Below are 26,196 nucleotides of genomic sequence, written 5' to 3'. Positions count from 1 at the left end.
AATAATATGGGATGCGAATTCATGAAAATATGAATCCGCAAAGCAAAGGCAAAGGTACGAAGAAATGAGATCAATCGTCAAGGTCACTGTCTTCCCTAACATCAGCGATGAAATCCTTCACATCCTTGAGCAATTGCTCGACCAACCCATCCCGCACCCACTCCTTACGATGCCGCCACACAGTCCCAAGAGAAGTGGCACGAAGCTGTTCAAGCTGCTCGATATTCAGGTCCGTTGTGCTTTCCTTGAGCAACCTGCGAAGGTCGGACAACAATGAGGACGAGACATGGAATTCGGGCAGAGGCGTAGGTGTCCGTTCGATAACCATCGGCTCAGGCTTAGGGGGTTCTGGTGTCAACAAACGCGCCGAAGACGACGCGACTGGGATGGGTGTTGGAGTTGACACCCTTTCCGACCCTGCAGAATATGACACCTGCATAGATGGTGCTGGACTGCGTGATGCAACACGCTGGTGTGGCGGTTGCAGCTGCGTCGGTGGAAGTTGAGACTCTTGCGGTAGACTGGCTTCCTGGAGCATTTGTGTAAGTGAAAATGGATATTGAGGCTGATTCGACAGCGACGGATTCGGCACCGAAAGATTCTGCATCGAGGAGTTCGACATCGATGAATTGGGTATTGATAAATGTGACATCGATTGATTGCTTGGTGTTGAGAAAACATCGTTTTCATCACGAGGGAAGAGAGGCATGTCATTCGGCCTTGAAGAGAAGTGTCCAGAATGTCCATGGATGCCGTAGACATCTTGTGGTGCTGGGTTGAGCAGCGACGGGTCGAAGCCACCTTGTCTTCTTGGAGTCATGTCAATATTCATGTTCATGTTCATATCCACTTGGTGATGCTGGGGATATTGGGGCGAATAAGGTTGTGGATACTGAATATGATTGACATGGTTAACATGGTTGAGCGGGGGCAATGAAGGGTGCGAGTTCATAGGGAGTTGTTGATATGAGTTAAAATTGTAGCCATTCGATTCGGGCAAAAGGGGTCTCATGGGTTCGATGGGTTCAGTCTGAGCGAAACGGACTTGATGCGGACGCAGTTCAGAGCCAGGCCTCGACGAACCAAGGGTATCCAACGGGTCGCGATCGTCATCCTGATCATCTATAATCCTTGACCTCTTCGCGTCCCGCTCGCCATTGACGTTGTTAGCATTAACATTATTGACCATCCCATTCGCCGTCTCGCCCTCCGATCCATGCGAGTCAGCACCACTGCTCTCCTCGCCCCTCTGCCTCTTCAATCGCCGCTCCAGCTTTACAGGATCGGTGATAGAATGCTCGGGCTCCAGTCCATTATTCCTAGCACTCCTCCTCGCACCCGCAGGCGGTCCATGCCCATTCACCTCCTTATCCTTGCCTTTCTCCTTCTCCTTCTCCCGCTTGTGCTCCTCGCGCCGCTGCCGCTCCCTCCCCGCCATCCGCTCACACTCCTGCCTGAGCTGCGGATCAAACTCCTGGATGCTGACCTCGGCAGCCGTAAACATCGCCTGTGCTTTATGCAACCGATCCACATCAATCTGCTCGTACATGTTTGCGTTATGCACCATCTTCCCAACCTCGTCGAGGAAGTCCTGGGGGGTCAGGTAGTAGCCTTTGTACAGATCAGTCATCATCCTGTCCAAATCGGTGTTGTATAGGAATTTGGCTTGTTGCAATACTTGCTGTTGCGTATCTGCAATACCCTCCATCCGGTCATTGTCCATGAAAGGTTGATCACCTTGTTCGCCAGTGATATCGATGACCCCATTGATTCCTCGGTCTCGAGACACCTCAACAGGCACAGTGATTGGCTCCAGATAAACTTTGCGGTCGTCTGTTGGGTCAAAGCCGTATTCCTCCTGCAAAAAAAAAGATAAAGAAAAGCGCAAGAAAATTTTTAAAGAGTTCAACGAACCGAAGCTTTTTTCGTAAACCTCTTAAACTTCCTCCTGAGCTCAGTCAAAATAGGTCCCAACCGATACTTGAGCAACGTCAAAATCTTCATATCACTCTCTTCCTGCAACGCCAACTCCGCCGGCGTCGGCTTCCGAGGTTCCACTGGCGGCGCCTCTTCCAGCTCTTCCAGCTTCCTCTTCTTCCGTTCCATCCCATCTGCGAATCTATTTGGCGGCCGTTGGATATCTGCCAGAAGCCCTTCGAAGAAGGCCTCCCGTTCGTCAGCGGACGGCATTGTGAGTGCCACACGGTTATCTTTTGTCGGCCCAAACCAGGCGCGCACATCCTTGGGCAGATCAGAAAATCGGCCGTCGACAACGGCTAGGAGGAGAATGGGATCCGTCGGGGCGAGGGTATCAAGCATGGCGCGCACAGTCGATCGGGAGGTCTCCGATACAGCAGCACACCACCCTACTAACGAGGGTATATAGATAACAGACGGTTGGTTCCGTTTAGCCTCGACGAAAAGCTGCACGATGGCAGCTTCGACAGTCTAAACCACAAATGATAAGATGATGGACCTAAAATAGTATATATGTAATAATGAAACATACCCTGGTAGAATCGCTCATCAACGTTCCAAGTTCCAGGCTCTGTACATGGTAGCCTTCCAGGTGATGAAGGACAGCTGCACCAATATATCCTTGTCCCATTCCAACAGGACCATGGATGACCACTCGTGGTCGGTATATACGTAACGTTTGCATGGCTAATGAGGCGGAGGTATAAGTATGCGAACCGCCCAAATTAGATAAACATACCTTGAGATAACATTTCTTTCTCCAATGCACCCTCTTCTCCACCCTCATCCTCAAACTCAGCTTCTTCCAATGCACTGAGCTTCTTCTCCACAGGCATAACGCGCTGTATAACATCTTTAACCTTTTGCAGAGTGCCATCCAGCAGAGGTACAAATTGCACCGGCAGCGGTGACGCAGCTGATGAAGACGATCGAGCAGATGATGGGACAAGCTCTGCAAACGAGACAGGTACGCGGTCAGCGACAAAAGAAAGTGGATGAGGAGGGTGGATAATTACTCTTTATCGAAATCATAAAATCGCGCAGACCAACACCAATCGTCTCGGGTTTTAAAAGCAGACGATTATTACTCTTGTAGACTTGCGGATATCTTCTCTGAATCGCATTCAGCGCAGCTTCAGTGCACAGGGCCTGCAAATCCACATCAAAGAAAGATCAGCACTGCAAATCCCAAAACTATTTTAGGAAAAAAGAAAAGAAAAACCCACCCTCAAATCAGCACCCCCATACCCTTTGGTCAACTTGGCCAATCCTCTAATCTTTTCCTTCACTTCCCTCTTTTTCTCTTCTGCCTCTGGGCCCATCTCCTCTTCATTGATACCCCACCCCTCCCACTTCCTTGTCATAATAGTCAAGATCTTCTCCCGCGCATCAAGCGTCGGCAGCCCAAAATAAAACTCCCTATCGAACCTCCCGGGCCTCCTCAGCGCCGAATCCACCGCGTCCGGACGATTCGTCGCACCAATGACGACGACCTGACCACGCCCGTCCATACCGTCCATCAGCGCCAACAGCGTGCTGACGATCGACGCATGGATTTGATCCTGCTTCGACGAGCGCACGGGCGCGAGACCGTCAATCTCGTCGAAGAAGATGATGGACGGCTGCGAGTTGCGCGCTTCTTCGAAGAGCAGACGCAGCTGCCGCTCGGCCTCTCCGACCCATTTGGAGAGACAGTCGGCTCCCTTTCGCATGAAGAAGGCTATTGAACGTTCATTAGTTGATGTTGTCCGGGAGATGAATTAAGGTTTGGAGAGGGTAACGTACAGATCTGGCGGCCGCCTGTTCTACAGCTTGCAGCAAGTGCTCGTGCGAGGAGCGTCTTACCTGTTCCTGGAGGACCATGGAACAAAACGCCGCGAGGAGGCGTAACATTGAACCTCTGGAAAACCTCTGGATATAACAAAGGAAGCAAGGTCATTTCCTTGAGAGCATGAATATCTAAAATAAAGATACGATTTTAGAAGGCTGCCTAATTTAAACCGATACTTTTTTGAAATGACGTACGATCGTCTAACCCGCCAACTTCATCGAAAGTGACGTTTTGGTTAACGCCTAGTGGATCGGCGTCCGCAAGGGCTGTGTCCGAAAATAACCATAAATTTCAATTTGCCACCCCTGATCAGAATAAAGCATTACCAGAGTCGCCAATTTTCCCCAGATTTGAAGGTGTTCCTCCTGCAGCGAGGTCACCAATCATACCACCGCCTGCTACAGCGCCAGCTCCAAAAGGTGCAATGCCACCAAATGGTTTCCTCGGTGTCCTTGTTGGGTAATCAGAGTCCTGGTGATGTGGAGATAATCACATAAGAAAGCAAGCAAAAATGGAGAAATGATGGAAAAGGAGTAGCAAAAGGACTCACAGAATCATCCCCGCGCCCTGGCCCATCCATCCACTTCGTGAGCTCTTTACCACTGGCACTCCATCCAAGGCGTGGTCTCCCTTTCCCACCGCCACCGGAACTCCTTCCATTTTTGCCTCCTCCCTGACGTGGAGGGGGTTTGACCAAATCTTCGAGAGGTGGCGGGATGGCGTAGTTGATGTCCTTCCTGCGTCTGAGAGCATACGGCTTGCCATCTCCCTCGTCTTCCGGGTCGGGTTCGGGTTCTGGCTCGGGTTCCATCTCCAAGTCGGAGGACTGAGCAACGTCGTCGATAGAGCCGTCCGCATCAGCAGACCCAGGCGAGGAACTATGATCTGGCTCGAAATCCTGCTCAGACTTTTGTTCTGCTCGAGAAGCTGCCCTGCGAGTTAATCTTTGTGATCGCTGTGCTCGCTGTTTCTGTCTTTCTTTGGCCTCCTTCTCCTTCTGTGTCAAAGGGGGAGGTGCATTCCCCGATCTGGTGCGAGAAAGTCTACTGCGGGTGGCGGGCCCAGTGAACCCGTCATCCTCGTCCTGTACGATAAACCCGTCGAGATCAGATTCTTTCTTCTTCCTCCCGTGATTCGGCGGGGACTCATCCTCGTCATCCTCGTCGCGAATCACATTCCTTCGAGCAGTCTGTCTAGTCACTCTCCGCACTTTGTTATCGTCAACGTCAAAGAGGTCGGAAGCTGGTGGAATAGCCTCTTCGTCTTCGTCTTCCCCGTCGTTCTCGCTGCTCTCGGCGTATGTAACTTTGAGGGTTTTCCTCCCATGTCGAGTCACCATCTTTTCGGGTTCAGGCGCTGGTTCCTCGGGCTGATCATCGTCGCCTGCATCATCCATGTTGACAGATTTTTCGCTGACGTGATACTCTGAGCCAGAGGCATAGCTGGAAGAACGTCGAGGACGAAGATTCATGATTTTGTCGTGGGATATTTTGAGGAAGAGCTTTCCTGTGGCAGGATTCGGGGGTGGTACTGGCTGGTCTGGAGAAATTGGGCTGGTGTGGGCGGACAAATTTGTCGGTGGCGATTCGTCCAACATGAAAAGGTGGGCACGCGGACCCCCCTGTCAGAGTGACTGTCCTCTGTATAGGCTATTCAGAGCACAATTATATCGCTGTTCGTCGTCGGCGTCCGTGCGGAGCTCTGGGACGGTCGTCGGTATCAGGAAATTATTGGTATGGCTGAGAGTCCCGAGCCCATTGTTCCCTCGGTGGCGGTGTTTGTTTGTCCTTGTTTGATTTTGAACCACCCCCACCATCCTCCCGCTTCCACACCCCGAAACCTACCTCCTCCCCCCCATTTCGTCGCCAGCGCAGATTCTCCATATCTCACGGATTTTGGGGAATTCGTGCGGAAACAGGTTCGGATGATGAAAATCTCGCAAAAAATCGCTGAAAAAACGCAATAAAGAGCCCCGGATGCGCTATGTGGAAGGAACTTGGATTTCGGGGTGTTTGGGACGTGGATGTTCGAGGAAAAGAATCGAATCTGCGAGCTTTGCCATTTCACTTTTTCGACGATTTTGCTGATGACCTGAGTGATTCCGCGGGGCAGTGTGACACATGTGACATACTATCACTCCCACGAGGTAATATTGATCTAATCTTGTCCATGGACCGATGGACCAAGTCAGCGAGCACCGAAAACAGATAACACGTCGGGATATTCAGAAAATAGTGTTCCCACGAAGTAGGTAATCAAATGTTGCAACATACTGAAAATATATTGGGGCCGTCCGTGTTCACATTCATTTGGAATATAATGCTATCAAATATATCAAGTTTCTTATCACATACAAAGGTGCTTTATATTTTAAATTGAAAGGAACCTCATATCAGTAAATACCTGCCATTTTACTGATATGATGTTCCTTTCAATTTGAAATATAAAGCACCTTTGTATGTGGTAAGAAACTTAAAATATTTGCCAGCATTATATTTCAAACAAATGTGAAAGACGGGTGGTCCAATATATTTCAAGTATGTTGTAACATTTGATTACCTACTTTGTGGGAATTCTATATTCTGAATATCCCGCCGTGTAAGGGCCCTGTTCAGTAAGACCAGTTTCAGTTGCATTGCGACATTTTAATGTATGTGTTGCTTACACCTATCTTGATAATAAAGGTGCAACGTGTCTTTTTGTTTAACTGGAAGAACTTTTAATATACAAACATTACTTACAGTTTTAGCGTTATTCTCTGACACCTTGATCTGTAGTTGATGCATAGGTTAACTTCGAAGTTCTACTTCTATTCAAAATGTAGGAGAATATCCTACATTGGATTCTACTTTTTCAAGATATCGGCCTTTCATGGAAGTGAGTCTTGTATTTAAAATCTTGATGCGATAGTGATAATTCTATCTGACTGGATTGGACTCAAATAATGAATGCAGCATCAATTTCGCGAATCCGAGCTGTATTGTGAGTCCGACACAGCTTAAGTAGGGGCTATTAATGCAAGTTATGCAAAGTTATGCTAGAGTGATGAACAACTATTGAATTGCTGGAGGCCTGCAGAAATAAGTACACCATCTACAGTGATGAATAGTCATTGACTGTTGTAGGCAACTACGTAAAATATACAGGCCTATCAATGCTAAAGCGACGAGCAATCTTTCACCACATGCAGTGTTAAATAATTTATGGCAAAATACGGAAAACTTATTTGCGTTTTGGCTAAATACGTGAAGGATATATTGAATTAATTACTATATTTGGAAGGTAACCGGAAATAAATTTCACATAAATCGCGACAAATTATTTAACCCTGCACGTAGTGAATTTGAATTCAAATAAATTTTCATGGGTGGGAAGGCATTTAGAATTCCGACATTTTTTCCGAGTTATTGCCGGCTCAAGAAGCATTTCATTCCCTGCAAAAAGCCACAAGTGTGAGGCTTTTGACAGCTGATGAAGCTTGAAGATAGATGATAGACATAAAGACAATATATATCCGGCTCATTGAACGTTTCATTGACAGTACGTTTTGCTCAAAGAAACAGGGAGTCAGGGACAATGGAGAATTGGATCTCCGCTCAAAACGTGCCGATTGATCGCCGGATGATAAAAGCTTTCAAAATCGTGGCTGGAGGGAGTACTCGTAACCTTGCTGCAACCTTGCTGAGAACTATCCAGGACTGAAAACCAAATGTTGGGATCAAAAGCCAAGGATCGCCAAATAAGCCCTTTGGCCAACTATTATTGGTGATGTCCGAGCACAGTGGCACCGGCATGCCTTGCGCATCAACACATTGACCACCACTTTGGCGGTGCATTCCTTCAAAGATCCTAGGATCATGCTGTATGTTGACATGGATCTGATGTAGGGAAGGAAGAGTGTATATATCCAAGTATTGATTTCGATTTACCGTGCAACTGTGCAATATGATCTGATTGAAATTTAAAGCCAGTCAGATGCCCGCTCCTCCAGCAAGGCCCAGTCGTGTCAACGAATCCTAGCAAGTAATAAAAGCAATCCTCCTAAAGGAGGGACTCGTAACGTCGCACCACGACGCGTCGCGAACGGGAACGCGTCTCGGAAGCAATAGATCTGACTCCGACACGATTTCGGACCCGCCAGGGACCAGGGGCCGAGCTAAATGGTCCCGGTCAACAACAGCAGAATTGCCTCCTTTTCTCTACCTCTTTGTCTACCAGTACGTGTCTTCCTGCAACTCAAGCAAAATGAGAATTTCCTCATTAGATAGCCAAAGACACCGCCATGCAGATAATCTTCAAGAAAATACCGTCTTCTGCAATTGAGAAAGAGCCAGATCGCTTCAATACAACCTACCATGAATACGCTGAGCTGCCAGAAGCACTCAAAGCTCTTGAACCCGAACGGACCGCGTCCGATCTCGAAACGATCCTGCGCTCAAAGCTCTATTCCATCTTCGTCCCAATCATCCACAGCTTGCGCGCGAATCCACCAGAGCACCATGCCTACCCGCTCTCACATGAAGACTGCCAGCTCCTCGCGCGCATCGCCCACGTCTCGCTTAGCACACACGACCGGCGCGTCTCCGAGGTGCACGACGTCGACCTCGAGCTGCTTGCCCGGCGCATCACCCGCGGCGTACCAGGATGCTTTGACGGCCGACGCCAGTGGTTTGCGAGGATGGACACCGGTTCACCAAAGAACGGACGCGGTGGTGTAGGACCGTTCACAAGCGCACGAGAGGTGCTCGAGAGCATATGCACGAGTCGCAGGGCGTATGACTATTTGAAGCAGTCGAGCAGTGTGCCTGGAGCGACGGATGTGCTGCATTTCTTACCATGGAGGGAAGATATTAGCACGGCGAATGAGTTTAGAATGTTCGTACCGCCTTCTGGGCAAGTCCGTGCCATCAGCGAATACTCGACCTCGGGGAAGTGGGCGGACATGCCAGAGGAGGAATTGGGACTGGTCGTCCGCAAAATGCTGGAATGTCATGAAGCCTTTAGAGAGAAGGCAAAGGAGGGAAATTTACTGCCTGAGTCGGGGTATACGATCGATCTTCACTGTTCCACGGATGACATGGGAGAATGGGTGGTGGAGGCACTCGAGGTTAACATGTTTGGTGCCCAAAATGGCGCAGGCAGCTGTCTTTTTAATTGGGTGGAAGATGGGTCATGGCAGAAGATGTACGGTCTTGGTGATGATCTGGAAGTTCGCATCCTTGATTCCAACACATGAGATGCCTGTTTCCTCTGTCTTGCCTCTGTAAAACCAAACGAATTTTTTGTAACGCAATTATCGCTGCCCCACCTTGTCCGTATGATCACCGTCATGTCTCGCTCGATGCTGGCTCAATCCGACGGATCAAGCTACATTCTGTGCATCAACCGAATCTGTATATGCAAAGGCCTTAAAGCTTGAGTTAGTGTATGATCCATATCCAACGCCAATGTTGAGTCCAAGGGGCACTCACATCATGACAGTGACTCGGAGACAGTGCAGCCTTTCCAATATGTGAACCTTTTGTGGAGCAGAATTGGCCGATCACTCCCGCATGCAGGAACCATTGGGTAACCTTGTTGTCGCGACGTTTGGATTCCTTGCTCTCTCTCCACTGCATTATCAAAAATAATCAACAATAACCGCCATACGGCAACGAACGGACGATGCCCGGTGTGTTTCGTCATTCATCAGAGGTTCAGTGCCAAGGGTATCGTCAGCTCACGTTCTACGATAAGGTTAAAGGTGGACGTGTCATCCTTATCCTTGCGCCACAAGGCGGTCGAAGTCGTCGGAGCAAAGCGTTCCTCCAGGTAGATGTGAAATCATACAAAGGCGAGGTAATCAGACGCATGTCGCCAGTTGCACACCAGGACGAGGACTAAATGTGGGTCAACCGCTCCTAATGCCAGCATTACATAGCGCGATAGAGCAGGTACGTTAATGCAAACGCTTCGCTTCCACTCGCTTGACCTGAGTCGAGCTCGCTAGTCAGTGGTAAGAAACGAACAATGGAGGGTTAAATGATGGATATCACCGGGTTTTTGCGTACTCCGCCGCGCCGCCGATGACAAGCCGAGGGAGCGCCCACCTTCAAACAACGAGACAACGGCGGGAAATATTATATAGACTCATTGCTACACCCTTCACGTTTCTCTATTTCATCTTTTTATGGAATCGGGTATCCCTTGTATTCCTCTAATATTGTGTCGTGGATAAATCAATTTTTTGACCTTTGCTCTGGGGACAGTTCCTTCCTTCAAGTTGGCTTCCTTCCACGTAATTACTTCTAGTATTTAATTGCTCTCTATTATATGTCTAGCCACAACAAGAGAATAAAATATAAATTTAAAACATTTGAATAAACGAACAGTCATGTAATTGGGATTTTTTTCACTCCTGACTTGAAAACATTTAACAGAACCAAATTCTTGTTACAAACGATACACAACTCTTCCACAATCCTCTGAGATAATATATGGATTGTAAACTCTTGGCGCATTCATAAAATTGCTTAGATGTCCGTATTAAATTAATCAATGCTGTAAATGATGGTATTGCAACCTCAATGTTGAATGTGCACATCTGACTGCCTATCATACTTATTTTTGGTTTTAAATCCGCAATCCCCGGTCAAAGAAGCACTTCCTGGGCTCTCAACAACGCAAAATGCAGACAAAAATTGCAATTTTGGGTAATCCGAAAAAATCTTGACATGATATTTGGGGTGCTTCCCTGGGCTTCTGTAGATTTTTCTCTTCGTACCTCAGTCCGTTAATTTGCGCACGCACATGGCTGAGGTAGGTTCCATTTACTTTCACTCAATATTCTTTACCTGTTTCTGATCCTATGTGGACACACGCCAGCTTCGTTTATAGGTTCAGTTCAATACAATTCGTTGTCTATGTGGGTTATAAATTCATTTATTAGGAAACTGCTTAACAGATGTGCTCTTACTATAAATAACACGCGTTATTCTCGCTTTATAAAAGTGGGACTGCCTTTCCCAGACTACCCAAAGTTAATATAGATAACACATAAAGCTTTCGCACGCGCTACCAGCAAGATATGACGGAGGACATCAGAAATCATCATCAATGGCCAAAAGTAGTAAAGATCGGGCATTTCCTGTGCCTGAGATCTATACGAAGCGCTCAAACCAATCGCTGTAGCTGCGCCAGTACGTAGCCTCGGGTTTGAAGTCACGAGAAATAATACATCGTGATTTGACATACTCAGTCACTGGATTTGACGTGCTCAAAATAAGTGAACGTTATTGTCGCTCCCCGACGCCCTATCACTGTGTGGCGGCTACCTCCCCGAGCCAACACTCTGCACTCGATTCAACTGAAATTGAACTACTCAGCCCCTCAGCTCAACTCAACGGACTGGTATTCACACACAAACTCTCAGGTATCATCTCAATACGGCTCGAAGCATAACTCATTGGGAATTTTTTTCTCAGAGAATGTATTGGATTGCCAGTACTGTATACCTACGCAGATTAAACACAGACCCAATGTATCATCTCATGACAGAAATATTCTACACGTACCGCCTGTTGTACAGGTGCGAGATTGAGTTTTGTCTCCTTAGGCAACGCAATAAAGAGAGACGATTTTTCGCTCTGGAAGTCTGCATTTCCGGCCCTCTCCAAAGGCAACTCATCTCCACTCAAAATGTCTATCACCGACGCGCCGATCCTCAGCTCTCGCGCGACATCCACAGCTGCTGATCGACTCATCAGAAATCACAAGCAGGTTGCCCATGTTAGGCAATTGTGGATTTTCCTGGGCAGCGTTCTTGCCTTTTTGACTCTAGTCAATGTTATCCGCCGCCTAGTGGCCTGGTTCACGCCAATTACCGAACCGCACCCCGGCTCAGAAGCTAAGATTTCTATCGAGAAAATTAATGATCAGGAGAAAAACGCACCCGCTCGGCGCGTTTCTTCCTCTATGGCTCGACGAGGTCTTACTGCGGTGGTATCCGGTTTCAAGATATTTTTCTTCCGTTGGAGGATACCGTTTGGCTCGGACTTTACAGTCTCTGTCATTGAGCAGATTTTCATTGTTGTTTATATTGTTGCCATGCTCATATGGCTTCTTGTGGACAGTAAGTGAACTGCAAAATTTGAAGTAATCTCAAAATACTCATCGTTTTCCAAAGCACGTAACCTCATGCCTATGATGTATCAGGACCGCGCTGCGCTCATCGCGTCCAGTCAAATTCCTTTAATCGTGGCACTGGCAGGAAAGAACAACGTGATTTCATGTAAAGTTATTTATTTCTATTGGTTAAGATTTTACTCATGACTGTACAAGGGTTGACTGGAGTGAGCCATGAAAAGGTAAATATTCTTCATATTTCTTACAATCACTATTTATTTACTGCGATATCAGCTCAATGTACTCCATCGCGCTGCGGCAAGAACGAACTTCATGTTTTTCTGGATTCACGCAGGAACCCGTATACACTCTAAGTAAGCTAACACTCTTTGCGTGTTTAATCTACGTACTGACATTCTTTCACAGGCTTCCAAAGAACCTGGATCTTTCGCACAACTGGATGCGATCAGGTGCCATAAGTCTTACGGCGCTAACACTTGCAACGATCCTCTCCATTCGCCCAATTAGACGAGCTGCCTTTGAATTCTTCCTCATTGCGCACATCATTCTTATCTTGTAAGTTTTTTTTAACTCCTATAATCGTGGTGTCTAACTGGATGTTCTAGCATCTTCATCGTCGCTGGATACTACCACGCAAGGGAATTACAGTAAGCATCAATGGACTCCATCAATTTCAGCCTGGCTGACCCGCAATCAGTTTCGGGGGGTATATTTGGCCAGGTCTCCTCGTATGGGGTTTCGACAGGACTCTGAGATTTTCACGCACCGTCTTAAACGGCCGATTCTGGAACCGTTCTCATCCGTCAGATGCGTTAGTTGAACTCGTCTCGGAAGACACTATACGCTTGACCATGCGCCGTGAAATGTCATGGACACCCGGACAACACGCATACGTAGTTCTGCCCTCCGTCAGCAATCTCCCATTCGAGGCCCACCCCTTCACTATTGCCAGCATCCCTGAAGAAAGATCAACTAACGACGAAACGGATGTCGTTTTCCTCATTCGTGGTAGGGACGGCTTGACAAAGAGACTCCGTGAGCTCGCGAGGAAGAATCATGGATACCGCGTCCCGGCCTTGTTGGATGGGCCTTATGGAATGCCACCCGATCTTCGCAGATTTACAACTTGTGTTCTCATCGCGGGTACGCTGTTTTATCATTGCTTCTACGGCCTCAAAGTAATCTCAGTTCTAAATTAGGAGGATCCGGGATCTCATATACGCTGCCGCTCCTTCTTAATCTCGCCAGGTGTGTAGTGTCATTGATTCATATCTGAAATGATTAATTGCTTCTTGACACTATCTGTTATATCTAGAATCAACGCCCAAAATGGATCTTCTGCCGTTAGACGTATCGTCTTCATCTGGGCGATCCGTGATACAGGTGTGCCTAATTTTAGCTTCTACACGTTGACGGAGATAGTAACGGCTTGTACTTTCTTTCTCAGAGCATCTTAGATGGATATCAAGGGCTTTAACGGACGCTATGGCATTGACATCTTCTTCTCTTGTTATCGATCCTAGAATCTACATCACTGGGAAAAAGGCCGTTGTCGCAGAGATCTCCAATGTCACGACCCGGACCTCTGACAGCGAATCATTGTCGTCTTCCGGATCCACGCTCAAGAAAGAAATTTCGCAGAGTGATATCCTTGAATACTCGCGCTCTTTCACTATCCTTCATGGAAGGCCCAACCTGGATGCCTTACTTAACGAGGAGATTCAAATGTCTCCTGGTCAGATTGCGGTCAACGGTATGTGTAATTACAAGCTTACGAACTGAACTTCAGGATCTAAAACCAATTTTCACAGTTGCAGGACCATCTAACTTGGCCGCATCAGTACGCCGGACCTTAAGCTCCGGATCTTCAAGCCCGATGGCGGCGTTGAAGGGAATACCATCTGTTTCTCTTCACATTGAAACCTTTGGTAGCTAATTGAACTCGCTGTTCAAACGCATAGATATTATTACTTTGAAGTACATTTTTTATTTTGTTTTGGGTATTAGGGATCTGGGTAGGGTATACATAGCACTCTAAGAAATGTTAGAAATGTAGTAGAAGAAATCATGTTTTAAAGTTTCTCTTATAGTTATAAATGACAGCTTGTGTTCCAAATGTTTGAAGCATCTCATAAATTTTGAGATAAGTATAGCACCACTGCATCTATCTCGGTTCTGCCTTGTCTTTACTGCTCTGTAGTTGAGTCGCACAAATTGAAAATTGACCTCCATCCCATCCTAAACGCTAAGTCCCGAAAGCGCCGAGCCCGGCACTGTTTGTATCATGTGACATATTTCCCACATTCTGAACATCGACTTGGCGTCGCCAGAGACTTTGCTTCGAAGTCAGGGGGATTCCCTCATTGTTTGAAGAATGGGAAAAAACCTCTTGTGCACGTTGGAAAAACTTATTATACGCAATATATGTACAAATGTTGACTAACTATTGAATAAACTTCATATATGCGAGACCAGCATTCAAAGAGTGGTCAACTTGGTTAAGGCTTCCGCCATCATGCCATCAAAAAAGACACTTGGAGCTAATTACTTTGCCAGACAAAGTCCGACTTCTGAAGGATGGGCGCTTAAAAGAAAATGGTATCCAACATTCATGTCGAAATCTTCGGGGCGGAAGGTGGCACGTTGTCGAGGAGTGCACTTCGAACGATCACAATGATGTCAATGCACGAAGCCTTCCCGATGCGGAAACGCACGCAAGAACCACCGACGATCGACTTCGCAGTGCGCCACAATACCAAAAGTAGAGGGAAACATTCCAATCCAAAAGCAGTATAAAATGCACGTAAAAATGTATACTGTATTGAGTAAACCGGTAGAGAGTGTGTGACAAATACTAAATAGTACACTGATGCGATAATAGAAATATCTATGTGGGCTAATGGCCCTGTTCTTGGAGAGTATATTAAAGGAAGTGATTGTTGGGCGTGAATCTTTAAGTGGGGAATTGGATATCCATCCAATGAATTTAAACGTAGACCTCAGCAGCCCTGGTGGTGACGAGCTTCTTGATAAGGTCAGAACGGGGCTCAATCTTGCACTTGAAGGGTTTGGGGTAACTGAAAATGGAGTGTGAATCTCTGGAAATCAGAAGATAAAGATTAAACGTACCTGATGAGATCCTCTTCGAACGCGGCAGTGACTTCGTGGTCACCCTTGGAAATGTTGAATACAGTAAGGATCATAGAAATGGCGATGAAGAGAGAGTTTTCAGCCAAGTGCTTGCCAGGGCAGATACTAACAACGGTTAAATAGTGAGATTAGATGGCTTTGATAGAAGTGTGGCGTGTACTCACCGCCTTCCGAAGCCGAAAGCCCAAAGAGCGGGGTCGGTGGCCTTAACATCCTTGTCCAAGAAGCGCTCAGGAATAAACTCGCTGGGTTCATATTTAGGGTTTGACTCCAAAGCGATGGCCCTAGGAATAATGGTCAGGCTAAAGTCTCATCATCGGGATATATCAACTAACCATGCGTTAGGAATGACGAGTGTTCCCTTAGGAATGAAGAAGCCCTTGTAGTAATCATCCTCAGCGACGCGGCGAGCCAAAGCTATCGATCAGAGTATCAGCCAGAGTATCTAAATTTCTCGCCAAAGGTCTCACTCAAAGGCACAATTGGGTGCCACCTCATAGTCTCCTTGATCATGGCGTTGACGTAGGGGAGATCGGGCATATCTTCGATAAGAGGGAGACGGCCCTTTCCAATGACGCGATCAACTTCCTCTTGAGCTTTGCGTTGGACCTCGGGATACAGAACCATGCACAAAATGAAGGTCGAAACGGTAGCATAGGTGGATTCTCCTCCGGCTATTCATCGTGAGACTTCAGCAACTAAGCTAGCGAGAATACGACGGGATAATCTTACCGCCGTACATAGAGCCGGTGGTCCATTTGATGTGGTGGTCAAGGCTGGGGTCGGAGGTGGTGAGGAGATCCTTGGTAAGAGATGGGAGGGCGGTTCCAGCAGCCTTGAAATAAAAGTGAGTAACGCGTATCTCTCGGAATTGGGTTAGGGACAACATACAATATCACGCTTGACGTGTTCGAAAGGCAGTCTGACGAGGCCATCAATCATATCGCGTCCCTCTTCAACTTCCTTGCGGAAAGATGGCCATGGTACATGCTTCACTGTGTGGGATATTAGAAACATTGAAACTAATTAAATAAACAATGAAACGCACAGAAGGGAAGGAAATCGGCGATGAAAGCTCCGGGAATACTGGACCTGGAAACCATGGCCATGGTCTTGTGGGCGTGTTCGACGTACAAGTTATCGGCATCCTTGGCAGACAGACCGTAGGTGATGGTGAGCATGAGACGAGAGGCGAAGCTAAAGTAGTTCGTTAGTAAATGTATTTAATCTTGCTGATCTGACTCTTACAGTCGGGTGGAGGAGAAGAATTTCTCGGGAGTTTTGATGAATTCGTCGCAGAGGAGTACAGCCAAATCTTCTTGGAGCTGGCAGTATTGCTTGACAACGGTGATACTGAGGACGTTGTGGGCCAACTTGCGGTGCATGCGCCAGTCGGGTCCGTAGGATTGGAGGGGTGTGCTCTGTAAGGCATGTCAGAATTGTATAATTGTGATCCGAAAAGAGGAATAGACTGACCTGGTCAAGACCCATCATCTCTCCAACAACGGTGAAAGTAGGGCGATGAGAGTAGATGTGTCCCCTTTTGCCCAAAAGATCATCAATAGCATCCAACGAGTTCAAAGCAATGAGGTCCGTTCCGAATCCGTGAAGACGAACAAGGTCACCTAAAAGCGTACTGTGAGATGAAAATCCTTCTAAAAGAGTTAAAGGACATACCATATTGTTTCTTGTAGTCACTGAAGATCTTCCATCGCTCTCCCTGGAAGAGAGAAAGGACATTTCCGATGATTGGGTAACCTTCAGGACCAGGAGGGAAAGGGTGGTTCCTTGAGCGTTTGCGATGCTGAAGAAATCTGATGGTGCTATATGACGACACCAGAATCACAACGCTGGTGAGGAAGGTGGTGTAGTCCATACTGAAAGAAAACCTGTTTCGTTGACTGGAGTAGGACTGCTTTGCAACTGTTGGAGTGCTGTGGGGAATGAGGATGCATTTTCCAGCTGTCAGGATACATTTTTATATCGCTTCGCCAGAGAGTCTATATTCTAGGCCGTAGGATACAGAACACAGTCAGGAGTCTGTTGAGGACCAGGATGCAAGCGATGGTAACCGAGGTATGCGCCTCTCCCCGCTTCGCCTCAATAGTCGGACTTTGATTAACATCTGGTTAGGTAAGCTTCGGCGTCCCTTAACGCTTTCATTAAGGCAGTTAGCGCCGAAACTACACTGCAGACACTCTACTCTGCCTTACTCCGCGTCGTCGCGTAAACTCTCGAGTATCAATTCCAGCGCATTTTATTGGATCATCTATTGATAGACTATTCAAAGAATCTGATTCCTTTTCCTGCGCGTCACTATCTCGTTGACAGGTGTTTACAATGACTGAACGCGTATGAAAATTTGCCCCACCGCAGGTCCATTCTGGAGGGGTCGAGAGCAAAATAGCCAGCCACAGACATATAAAGCCTGTGTAGTAATAAAACCGAGAAACTAATGCCATGGGCGCCATACTCTAAGTTGGTACGAATCTTTGGTCATGCAACATCAGCAAAAGTGACCAGACCCCCAAATGCCTTGGGAGCCTTATAAGGCATGCCAATGTTTTACGTGACACAGTAATGTCACGCAAAACATTTGGGCAACATTTGGGAACACTCAAATCATTTGGTGGTCATTTGGAGGCCCCACAAACATTTTTGAAGCACAAAACAAGCACCAAATAATTTCTAGTAACTACAATTTACAAAAAAAAATTCGTAGACTGTGCAACCTTGAAGGAATCATTTAACAAAATTAAAAGAGGTCACAAAACATTTGGTTTTACACTTCGGTTATGAGAAATGTTTACAGGACTTTCAAATGCTGATGAAATAATTCATCCACACCAAAATTTACTGGCTATACAGCCACATTAGTTCTAATTAGAATTCTGTACAGTTGGTCACCCGGTCTGTACAATTTCTCGACTGTCAACGAAGTCACAATGCGATCAGCATGAATCGGAGTGAATCGGAGATCAAATATTTGTTTGTTTGTGCATAATAATCTCTTTCAACCCCCGTTTCTTTCTTTCCACATACTCTCATGTTCACTACTCCGGCGACGCTTGGTGGGACTTGGGCTTGGACTTTTCAACTCTAAGTCTTCGTATATCATAGCTGAATCTAACTCACAGGTAATTCTGCCACTTCCTTTCTGATTAGATCATCCTCAACTGACCATGTATCTGCCTTTCCGTAGACCGTTCTCCTTCTGCCTTAGATCTACTGGATATCCGGCTTGGTATATAATTATTCACTAGTTCCCAAACTTTTAGGTGAGTATATGCGCACTTCTGCACACACACCTTGCTTACATCATGCAACCAAAGTAGCTCCTATAATTCATGGGTAACATCTATTGATGACATCATCTCAGCATCATTTTGTTATTTACCCACTTTCTCGCTTCTCTGTACCTTTTGGAGTCATGTTGTAGTATAAGTTTTCTTAATGCAACAAGTTCTTTTTACTTGCTATGATAATCTGAGGGATCCACTAAATAAGGAACCATGTGAACAGTGTAAAACATTTAAACACTGGCAAATGTTTGCCAAATGTTTTTGGGACTCCCAAATGTTGCCTAAATGTTACGGACACTCTCAAATTTTAACCAAATGATTTGGCTATATTTAGTACTACCTAAATCATTTCCTTGGAATAAATAATTCGAAGCCTTTCAGTCTTCGGAGTCTCTCGTTACGAACCGCACAATGCCTTTCGGGCATTGGGGCCTTTGGACGCCTCCAAATGCCTTGACAAGGCATTTGGGGATCCGAGCACTTTTGCTGATGAATCCACCCTCTCGGCCTGCCTTGAGACGCGTCGGTCTTCGGTATGTCTTCACTACATCCATTCATCGATCGCAATGTCAGGAGCAGCAACAATGCTGTTCGGCTTGACTCTAAAAGCGGGTGTGGTGGAGACCATTGTGAAATCACGTCTTTCTTCCCCCACTGCGCTATCTCCAGATCAAACGACGCCGAGTTCGCTACACATCACGCATCAAAGTATTTTGAGCCTGACACCTTATGCGTTGATACACATCTATATAAAGATTCTTATAGTGTTCATATCCCCGCTTATACTTGTTGACGCCTGCTCGTGGCCTACTGATGATTTAAACATGGACACAAATTTGGCGATATGTTCATTAACGGGAACTGTGCGATCATTGACTCAATCGGGTATTCCAAGGAGAGGAGGTTACAACACTGAAAAAATAAGGCCTTTGGAACGGATAAATGGATACTTTTGTATGAACACCGCAGATAGTGAGACAAGTCGGGCGTCGGCATGCCTTTACATTCTCAGAGCAATTTTTCCATCATAACAATTATGATCTCTGCAACACTAATAGTGTAAACTTAGACGCGGTTCCGAGATGTGCATCGGTAATCTATTTTGGGAACTCACTAATTTGCTCGTCATCATCGAACAGTATCTGCAGAGTCCCAGAATCTTCAGTGAGATACACGTGGGCCATGTTCAACTCTCCATCATAGCGAGATTTCGGCCATGAGACCTTGCAATGGAATAACAATATTTTAATATCTTGACGAATTTTCAACGAAACACTGCTCCTCCTGACGATTTGTAGAATTTTCGAACCGAAGTTGATAGAAATCCTGTGTACCTGTGCTTTCTCAAAGTTGCATGTCCTTTGTCTAGTGACTCTGACGCTGGCTGAATTTATGAACCAATGAGGAGGGTGGAGATGATGAAGTTATATTAAATCCTAACGCCACTTTTAAAGTACAACAACTCTAGCTAAATAGATAGGTAAAAGATGGAATAGCAATGGCTGTATGCATTGTTTAATTTACGTGTTCTAGGCTCTATTGGCCACATGTGTCTAGGAGAAATGAATGGAGGTGCTTTTTTAAAATTCGAACTTGGGGAAGACGCTGCCGGTGGTATTGATTTGCTTGAACAACTGGGTTCCCACTTCATTGGGGAGCAGATCAATCCACCCGGCTTTCGGCCCAGCCGAGGTGATACTATCTTGAGCTAGGACAAGTGCCACTCGAACGACAATCAGCCAGACCTGAAAGGGATATGTCAGCCGGGAATTGGAGATATGAGAGAGATACTTTGACAGACGTTGTATAAAGTGTATGAGGTCTGATCCGCTGCGGCCTCGTGAATGAAATAGAAGCGAAGGCCGACCACGGTGCCGAGAGCCAAAGCTGCCCAGTCAACAACGTTCCACTCTTGGTGCACTGCCATGAGGACGGCCATCCACGCTACCAGGAGTACAGGCATAGAAGCCCTGCTGGATTTGGGAAGGACAATCGGAATGGTGCTGCGACCTTCTTGGATGTCACCGATGAGGTCCCGGAAGTCCTGAGCATGGATGGTGGTCAAGATGATCGAAGCATTGATAACCAATGGCAGGAGAGTTTTGGCCTCGAAAATCTTGTCGCGATCTTACAGAGAAAGGGCTTAGTAATTGCTCCTGAGAACGCGAGTAACAGTTACTCACCTCCCAATGAAATAAGGATGGCACCAGTATCGAATGTGGTGTATGCAATCGCATTAAGGGCTGTTCTTGGGAACCAGTGCGCGTCGTAGCCACACTCGTTGTGCAAGAAAATTGCCGTTGACATCACAATACCGACATCGAGAACGCCGAAGGCTGCCGATAACAAAAGGCATGCCGGCAACATGAACCAGCGCAAGATCAATGCACTCCTGACCGACAAGCGCCCGGCCGGAATAGGTCTCCAGGGTTTATTCTTCGCATCCTCTTCGGGAGAGAGACTTTGGTTTGATATGCAGAATTGGAGAAGATGAAGTGTGACGAAAGTGAAAGCTTTGGCGGCCCTTATCGGTGAGGTGTTGCTGGTAATAAATGTAGCGAAAGCAACCTAGCAAGTCGATGATTAATAGGTATTTTCATCGAAGTAGAATGAACGTACAATTGGCATGATAATTCCAACAATGTCTGATTTGATGAACAACCATAGCGTAAAAATATTATATGGGAGGGTAGGGGCGGCCTGATTAAGAGCATTTATAGGACTAGAGAGTGATGGAATACTAGAAGAAGATAGATAATTTACAATGGTCGAGACAGTGGAAGCCATGTTGAGTGACTGTGAAGTGAGTTAGGATGTTGAACAACTGCTATCGATTGCAGGCTTTTATACATCCATGTCGGCGAGAAACATGAGGAGACTTGTTGGAGATCTCGCCGTATTGCCAGACAAGAGTTTGCATGCTACATTCCAGGTAGAGTGATCGGGCAGGCATTTGAGCCCATGGCCGGTGTTGGTATGATGGGTTAATATTCCTTAATCGCAAAGGATTGCTATCTCCAAAGTTGGTTGCTGTGATATACTATGTCATCACGCGCTGGTAAGACGAGTCTTTTTCAAAATTTACAGAACAAAGCTGGTCAGTCATAGTGTTAAACCCAGCATTTTAATTTTCATATATTTTTGAATCCAATACGACTTCCAACTACGTACGCTGTTACAAATTTAATAAGCAATTAGGAGCTTATTCACACCCTGATTCACAATACACCGAGCTGAGTTCACGGTTAGATAGCAGTAACTGGTCCCGCACCCCGAAGAAATCTATGAGCACTCGCAAAAACCTGTGGTAGTAAGTTAATCTAGGTCTAAGTCCCTTTTACGTTTGATCTTATCCCTCAATTAACTTCAGCCCGCTTCATCTGGGATGGTCTATAAATAGGTGATCGTCTGTCAAACAAATCCTCGATAAATATAGGCATTCGGGTACATTGATGGCACTCATCGATCGAGATCCCAGATCTGGCCACGCCAAGGGAGCACTCCGGCTCCCACAGCATTACATAAAATCGTTGCACCGCTACAGTCTGGCCTGCTACAACCAACGCTACGCTTAATTTGATACTGATCTCTTGCTCATTTACAGAATATGCTTATGGCACGGAAGTTTATCAGCATAGAACAATTAACGAGCAGGACTAGAAATTCCTTCATCCAAGGCAATGCATACGTCGACTGTATGATTTAATATTTAAAAGTATAAAAGCGACCGACATGTCTTTACGCTTCAGTGTCATGCATAACAAGAATCCAGGTGAATTGCTCAAAGGAACTCGAGAGAACTCGGCCTGGCACTAATCTTATGCATTGGCGCGTTGCCTGCGGGACAGATTTATTTTAGACCAAGCGCGGGAAACAGAAATTGATCCGAAAGAGCAAACAAACCAAGGTGGTTCTTCAGCTCCAGGTAGATGTTTACAAAACAAAGCTGACTTGTAGATAGAATTTAGGTGGATAAATTATTTCCTCCACCCACCGTCCGTTAATGCATCAACTAAATTTGTAGTTTAATCGCTCTCAATCTAGGCCTCATTGTCAAGAGAAATATGTGTCAAATATCACTTCAAAATATAATACTCTTTCTCAATTTTAATTACGATGGATGAGTTAGACTCAAAGGTCAAACATCCGAACGCAACGCATGAATATCGCGGCAGCGAGAATCTTGCAATGCGTTCTTCTCTTCCTTTGACATAAACTTCTATCTGTCGTTAATCAAAAGGTAAGCACACAATACCGGCGAAGACATGTCAGAGATATTCTTGGTTTATTACATCCATGAGTCAGAACCAAATGGGAACTTGGTGAAAACTGAAAGGTCCGAAGTTCAAGGAATGTGAAGTTTAATAAGATTTCAATAGATAGGTACAGCTGCAGAGCAGTAGGCATTACTCACTCAGGCATGCTCTCGGTGATACAAAAACGATCTTTTTAAAAGCCTGGTCCTGAGCTCATCTGAGTGGAATTTTTGTTTTGTGAAATCAATGATCTTCTCAACCGATTTGTTCAGTGTATATGCAAAAACTGCGAGATGCATGGCATTGGAAATATAGACACGTTCTTCTGATGATAAATGTGATTCATTAAATCATTTACACGTATAGCTTGACGTCAGTTCTTGTCACCTGGGTCAGTTTTCTATGTATAATGTTCCTGTGGGACAAGAGAATATTTTGCGGTGCAAACGTAATTGAAAATCGGATGGTGACAGAATTGCTGTTGCGCCCCTACCCTACCAAGACTCTGAGTCGGTGGACACTGGAAAACACCCTTAAGTTCAAGCAGCCTAGTGAAATGGACTTGTGGAACGTCTTAGATTCGGCGTGTGCAGTGCTCTTATCGCCCTACCGGCGTTTGAGATAAGAATCAGTTCGGGGGCGAGAAGAATGAACAACAGGCCGAGTGATATGCTCTAAAACTGAAAATCCCGCCATCACTGTAATTTTATCTCTGAACGTGCGTTATGCACATGCTGTAACGAAATTGTTCAAAGCTCCGAAATTGCCCTTCGGAAGAGCGAAAAGCGCAGTGAATGATAATCTCATCCTGTGTCCCCCAATTGAGGACAAATACTATTAAATTATCAATCATATGCTATTTCAAGCTTGCAGAGTCAAAGAAACGCAGAAAGAAGTAGGTTACTCCAGTAGGCTTTGGCAGCTATCTGATCTACATATATGACCGGGCCGCCTTGGTCACGTCGTACCGGGTAAGCGCCCGTCGAATGCCGTATCCCCATTCTCGGAGTCAGAAACAATTTAGTTTGAGCGAAAACGTTGACAGCCTGAGCATTCCGACCTACCGACATTGTCATTTTAGATCTAGACTGACAAAATCCATTTTGAGCTCACAAGCGAAAATGGTGCCATCATATAATTGGCAAAAATTATCATGATCACGAAGGACATACAACAAACAAAACAAGAGTTAAAACTCCTTAATTTACATTACAACCCGCTAGTAGTCATACAGTCATTAGTGAGTCAGCATCCTTGACGCTTAGATGTTTAAAGGGAGGCTCAGTCGACTCTGGAAATAAGGAATGGCATCGCAGCTCCTTTCATCCCCTTTACCTTCGGTCGGCGGACGAGAGACAGGTGGAAGTCCAATGGCGTATTAGGGCCTTGAGGCAGTTCGAAAACGAAGTGACGTAGCAGAACTGCCAGTACAATCTTATAACATTTAGAATGGTTTAGTCAGTCAAGTTATGAGAAACTAGCAATAGATAATAAAGAGGAAAATCACCTTTAACTGTACCATCACGAAGGCCTTCCCAACACAGATTCTGGGTCCATCGCCGAAGGTCCATAGTCGACGCCTCTCAGAGATCGCATCATTAGGCTCATCGCCCGACCTCGACAGATACGTCCCCATCCACCGCTCAGGATTAAAGTTGAGGCCATCCGGACCCCAGATCGATGTGGAAGAGTTCAAGTAATGGTTAGGAATGATGATGCTTGTTCCTTTCGGTATGTGAATACAGTCCACTAGCTGTCCAGAAGAGTCGAGAATAGGTTCCTTTAAGTGGAGGACGTCATCTTCGTTTGCCTGATTGATTATGAGCTGCGTGTCAATAATTCATATGCTGGCCAGTAGATAAAAGCCCACCATGCGGTGTGTTTCCCCAACAGTCGGATGTAATCTCAATGTTTCCGATAAAACTGAATCTAGGAAGGGACAAGAAGATTGAAGGATTCGCCATTCCAACTCTGCTCCCGGAGTGGCCATGACTTCTTCTCTGACTCGCTTTTGAATTTCTGGATGTCGGGCGAGTTCAATCAAGGCCCACTGGAGGCAGATTGATCATAAAACTCGTCGTCTTCGACGGTCACTCAGAAAACATACCACAAGAATTACTGTACATTAATTTGTATCAGTAATTTAACATATTGATACTGAAAGCAAACTCACTTCCAGGAGCATCGGATCCAGCAATAAGCAGATTTTTCATCTACAACGCAACAATTTTTTGAGCTCGACACTGAGGGAAGTGGGCGCAGGACATACTTACCTTAGCCAGGACTTCTTCCTTTCCTTCCGGAGACTGCAGGTCAACGCCGTCGTCTTCTGCCTCTTTCACTAAGCGCACAAGTGAGAGATTGCAAGTCATCGGCTGAATTGACTGGATATATGAAAGGACTGAAGGGCTTACCAAACAACTCTACAATCGATTCATCGAGTATCTGAGAATCGCGGGCCTGGTCTTGATTCTGATTTACCATGATACTTTCAAGCATCTCACGTGCCGATTCAGATAAGTTCGTGTTGAGCTGCTTTCGCTTGGTTGGTAACTTCCCGACCCATGGGAGAAACATGTACAAGGATAATGCAAGTTTTCCCAACGTGGTAGGGATGGTGGTGTTGTAGATCCGGAGGGATTCTTCTACGGCCGATTTCTTTCCTTCGAGAGAGTTGAAATGATAACCAAACACAGTGGTGCCTATTGTATCCAGTCTAAGCACATAGGAGTGATGGATCAGCTTGCCCTTGACCGTTATACCAGGGAACAAAGCGAGACGTACACTAGCTTCATTGTCCTGCAGTAAGGCGTCAGTATAATACAGAGATGTTGATGCGCGCTACGTGCCATTCATGCATTTCAACCTCTACGGCCGCATTGGGGGCGTTTGAATCCAGCATTTTGTCCCAGACATTTTTCAGCTACAAATAAAGATAATTAAAACAGAGACGATGTAAGATGATGACGACAAACTTTATATGTAGCGTCGTAAAATGCCGGTGTCATCCTCTTGATCACTGTAGGACTGAATGCGGGGTTCATAGTTCTCCTTTGCCTGCGTCGTAAAGAATGAGTTCACGAGCTCATGAATGTAGAATATTTATTACCGCCGATGGATGTCACCTTCAACCCACAAAAGACCGCGACCAATGACTTGGTCGATGACGGCCCTGAACCCAGGAGATCGTACGTAAGTGTAGGTGTCCTTGGAAAATATGTGCGTCACAGCTTTCATATCACTGACAACGATGGCATGGGATCCCAGTAGGAGAGGTATGCGATAAGTAGACCCATATCTATTCGCCCAGTTTTCAAAAAGAACGTTAGGATGTGTGGATAGGCGCATGAGACGCATTACTCCAAACAAGAAGTCGTCCCTAGGTGGACCACGAAGTAGGATGCTATGAAAACCCGGCATGATTACCCATCTTTGCGAGGCAATTGCCAGGAGGATGAGGAGTAGACAAACTGAAACTAAATGTTCCATGAGTGGGTTAACTTATGGAAGACACACAAAACAAGGAGGTTTATATAGTCCAGCATAAGTCGGAACA

General features: G+C 46.0%; 7 protein-coding genes across 7 annotated transcripts; 3 read left to right on the top strand and 4 right to left on the bottom strand.

Annotated features, from left to right (window-relative positions):
- Positions 1-70: 70 nt before the first annotated feature.
- Positions 71-5,405, bottom strand: JR316_0005373 (putative AAA domain-containing protein C31G5.19; the record flags this gene model as incomplete). The annotated part of the gene is made up of 10 exons (XM_047891133.1): positions 71-1,858; positions 1,915-2,448; positions 2,510-2,664; positions 2,717-2,929; positions 2,994-3,126; positions 3,204-3,697; positions 3,763-3,936; positions 4,003-4,074; positions 4,135-4,279; positions 4,359-5,405. The coding sequence occupies 10 exons, from the start codon at positions 5,403-5,405 to the stop codon at positions 71-73; spliced, it is 4,755 nt and encodes a 1,584-aa protein (XP_047750894.1).
- Positions 5,406-8,090: 2,685 nt separating this feature from the next.
- Positions 8,091-9,044, top strand: JR316_0005372 (uncharacterized protein; the record flags this gene model as incomplete). The annotated part of the gene is made up of 1 exon (XM_047891132.1): positions 8,091-9,044. One exon carries the CDS (start codon positions 8,091-8,093, stop codon positions 9,042-9,044), a length of 954 nt encoding a protein of 317 aa, XP_047750893.1.
- Positions 9,045-9,472: 428 nt separating this feature from the next.
- JR316_0005371 (uncharacterized protein) lies at positions 9,473-9,829 on the top strand (the record flags this gene model as incomplete). Its single annotated transcript, XM_047891131.1, has 3 exons — positions 9,473-9,646; positions 9,729-9,741; positions 9,798-9,829. The coding sequence occupies 3 exons, from the start codon at positions 9,473-9,475 to the stop codon at positions 9,827-9,829; spliced, it is 219 nt and encodes a 72-aa protein (XP_047750892.1).
- Positions 9,830-11,485: 1,656 nt separating this feature from the next.
- On the top strand, positions 11,486-13,868 carry JR316_0005370 (Ferric reductase transmembrane component 5; the record flags this gene model as incomplete). Its single annotated transcript, XM_047891130.1, has 11 exons — positions 11,486-11,918; positions 11,973-12,077; positions 12,128-12,153; positions 12,206-12,285; positions 12,338-12,487; positions 12,538-12,579; positions 12,630-13,075; positions 13,132-13,180; positions 13,248-13,315; positions 13,380-13,685; positions 13,744-13,868. The coding sequence occupies 11 exons, from the start codon at positions 11,486-11,488 to the stop codon at positions 13,866-13,868; spliced, it is 1,830 nt and encodes a 609-aa protein (XP_047750891.1).
- A 1,050-nt stretch (positions 13,869-14,918) lies between these two features.
- On the bottom strand, positions 14,919-16,958 carry JR316_0005369 (Cytochrome P450 monooxygenase 74; the record flags this gene model as incomplete). Its single annotated transcript, XM_047891129.1, has 11 exons — positions 14,919-15,009; positions 15,062-15,187; positions 15,247-15,366; positions 15,418-15,499; positions 15,553-15,756; positions 15,815-15,917; positions 15,974-16,077; positions 16,131-16,279; positions 16,331-16,503; positions 16,559-16,707; positions 16,760-16,958. 11 exons carry the CDS (start codon positions 16,956-16,958, stop codon positions 14,919-14,921), a joined length of 1,500 nt encoding a protein of 499 aa, XP_047750890.1.
- Positions 16,959-19,964: 3,006 nt separating this feature from the next.
- Positions 19,965-21,171, bottom strand: JR316_0005368 (Fumagillin beta-trans-bergamotene synthase; the record flags this gene model as incomplete). Its single annotated transcript, XM_047891128.1, has 4 exons — positions 19,965-20,129; positions 20,186-20,511; positions 20,568-20,952; positions 21,004-21,171. The coding sequence occupies 4 exons, from the start codon at positions 21,169-21,171 to the stop codon at positions 19,965-19,967; spliced, it is 1,044 nt and encodes a 347-aa protein (XP_047750889.1).
- A 2,750-nt stretch (positions 21,172-23,921) lies between these two features.
- On the bottom strand, positions 23,922-26,129 carry JR316_0005367 (Cytochrome P450 monooxygenase 197; the record flags this gene model as incomplete). The annotated part of the gene is made up of 10 exons (XM_047891127.1): positions 23,922-24,074; positions 24,148-24,450; positions 24,511-24,690; positions 24,748-24,758; positions 24,814-24,853; positions 24,914-24,981; positions 25,055-25,439; positions 25,486-25,563; positions 25,616-25,697; positions 25,750-26,129. The coding sequence occupies 10 exons, from the start codon at positions 26,127-26,129 to the stop codon at positions 23,922-23,924; spliced, it is 1,680 nt and encodes a 559-aa protein (XP_047750888.1).
- Between the last annotated feature and the right edge of the window lie 67 nt (positions 26,130-26,196).

Source organism: Psilocybe cubensis, chromosome 4 (genome assembly GCF_017499595.1).
Source record: "Psilocybe cubensis strain MGC-MH-2018 chromosome 4, whole genome shotgun sequence".
In the NCBI taxonomy this organism is placed as follows: Eukaryota; Fungi; Basidiomycota; class Agaricomycetes; order Agaricales; family Agrocybaceae; genus Psilocybe; species Psilocybe cubensis.
The sequence above is the reverse complement of the archived record's forward strand: the minus strand, read 5'-3'. Positions and strand labels throughout refer to the sequence as shown.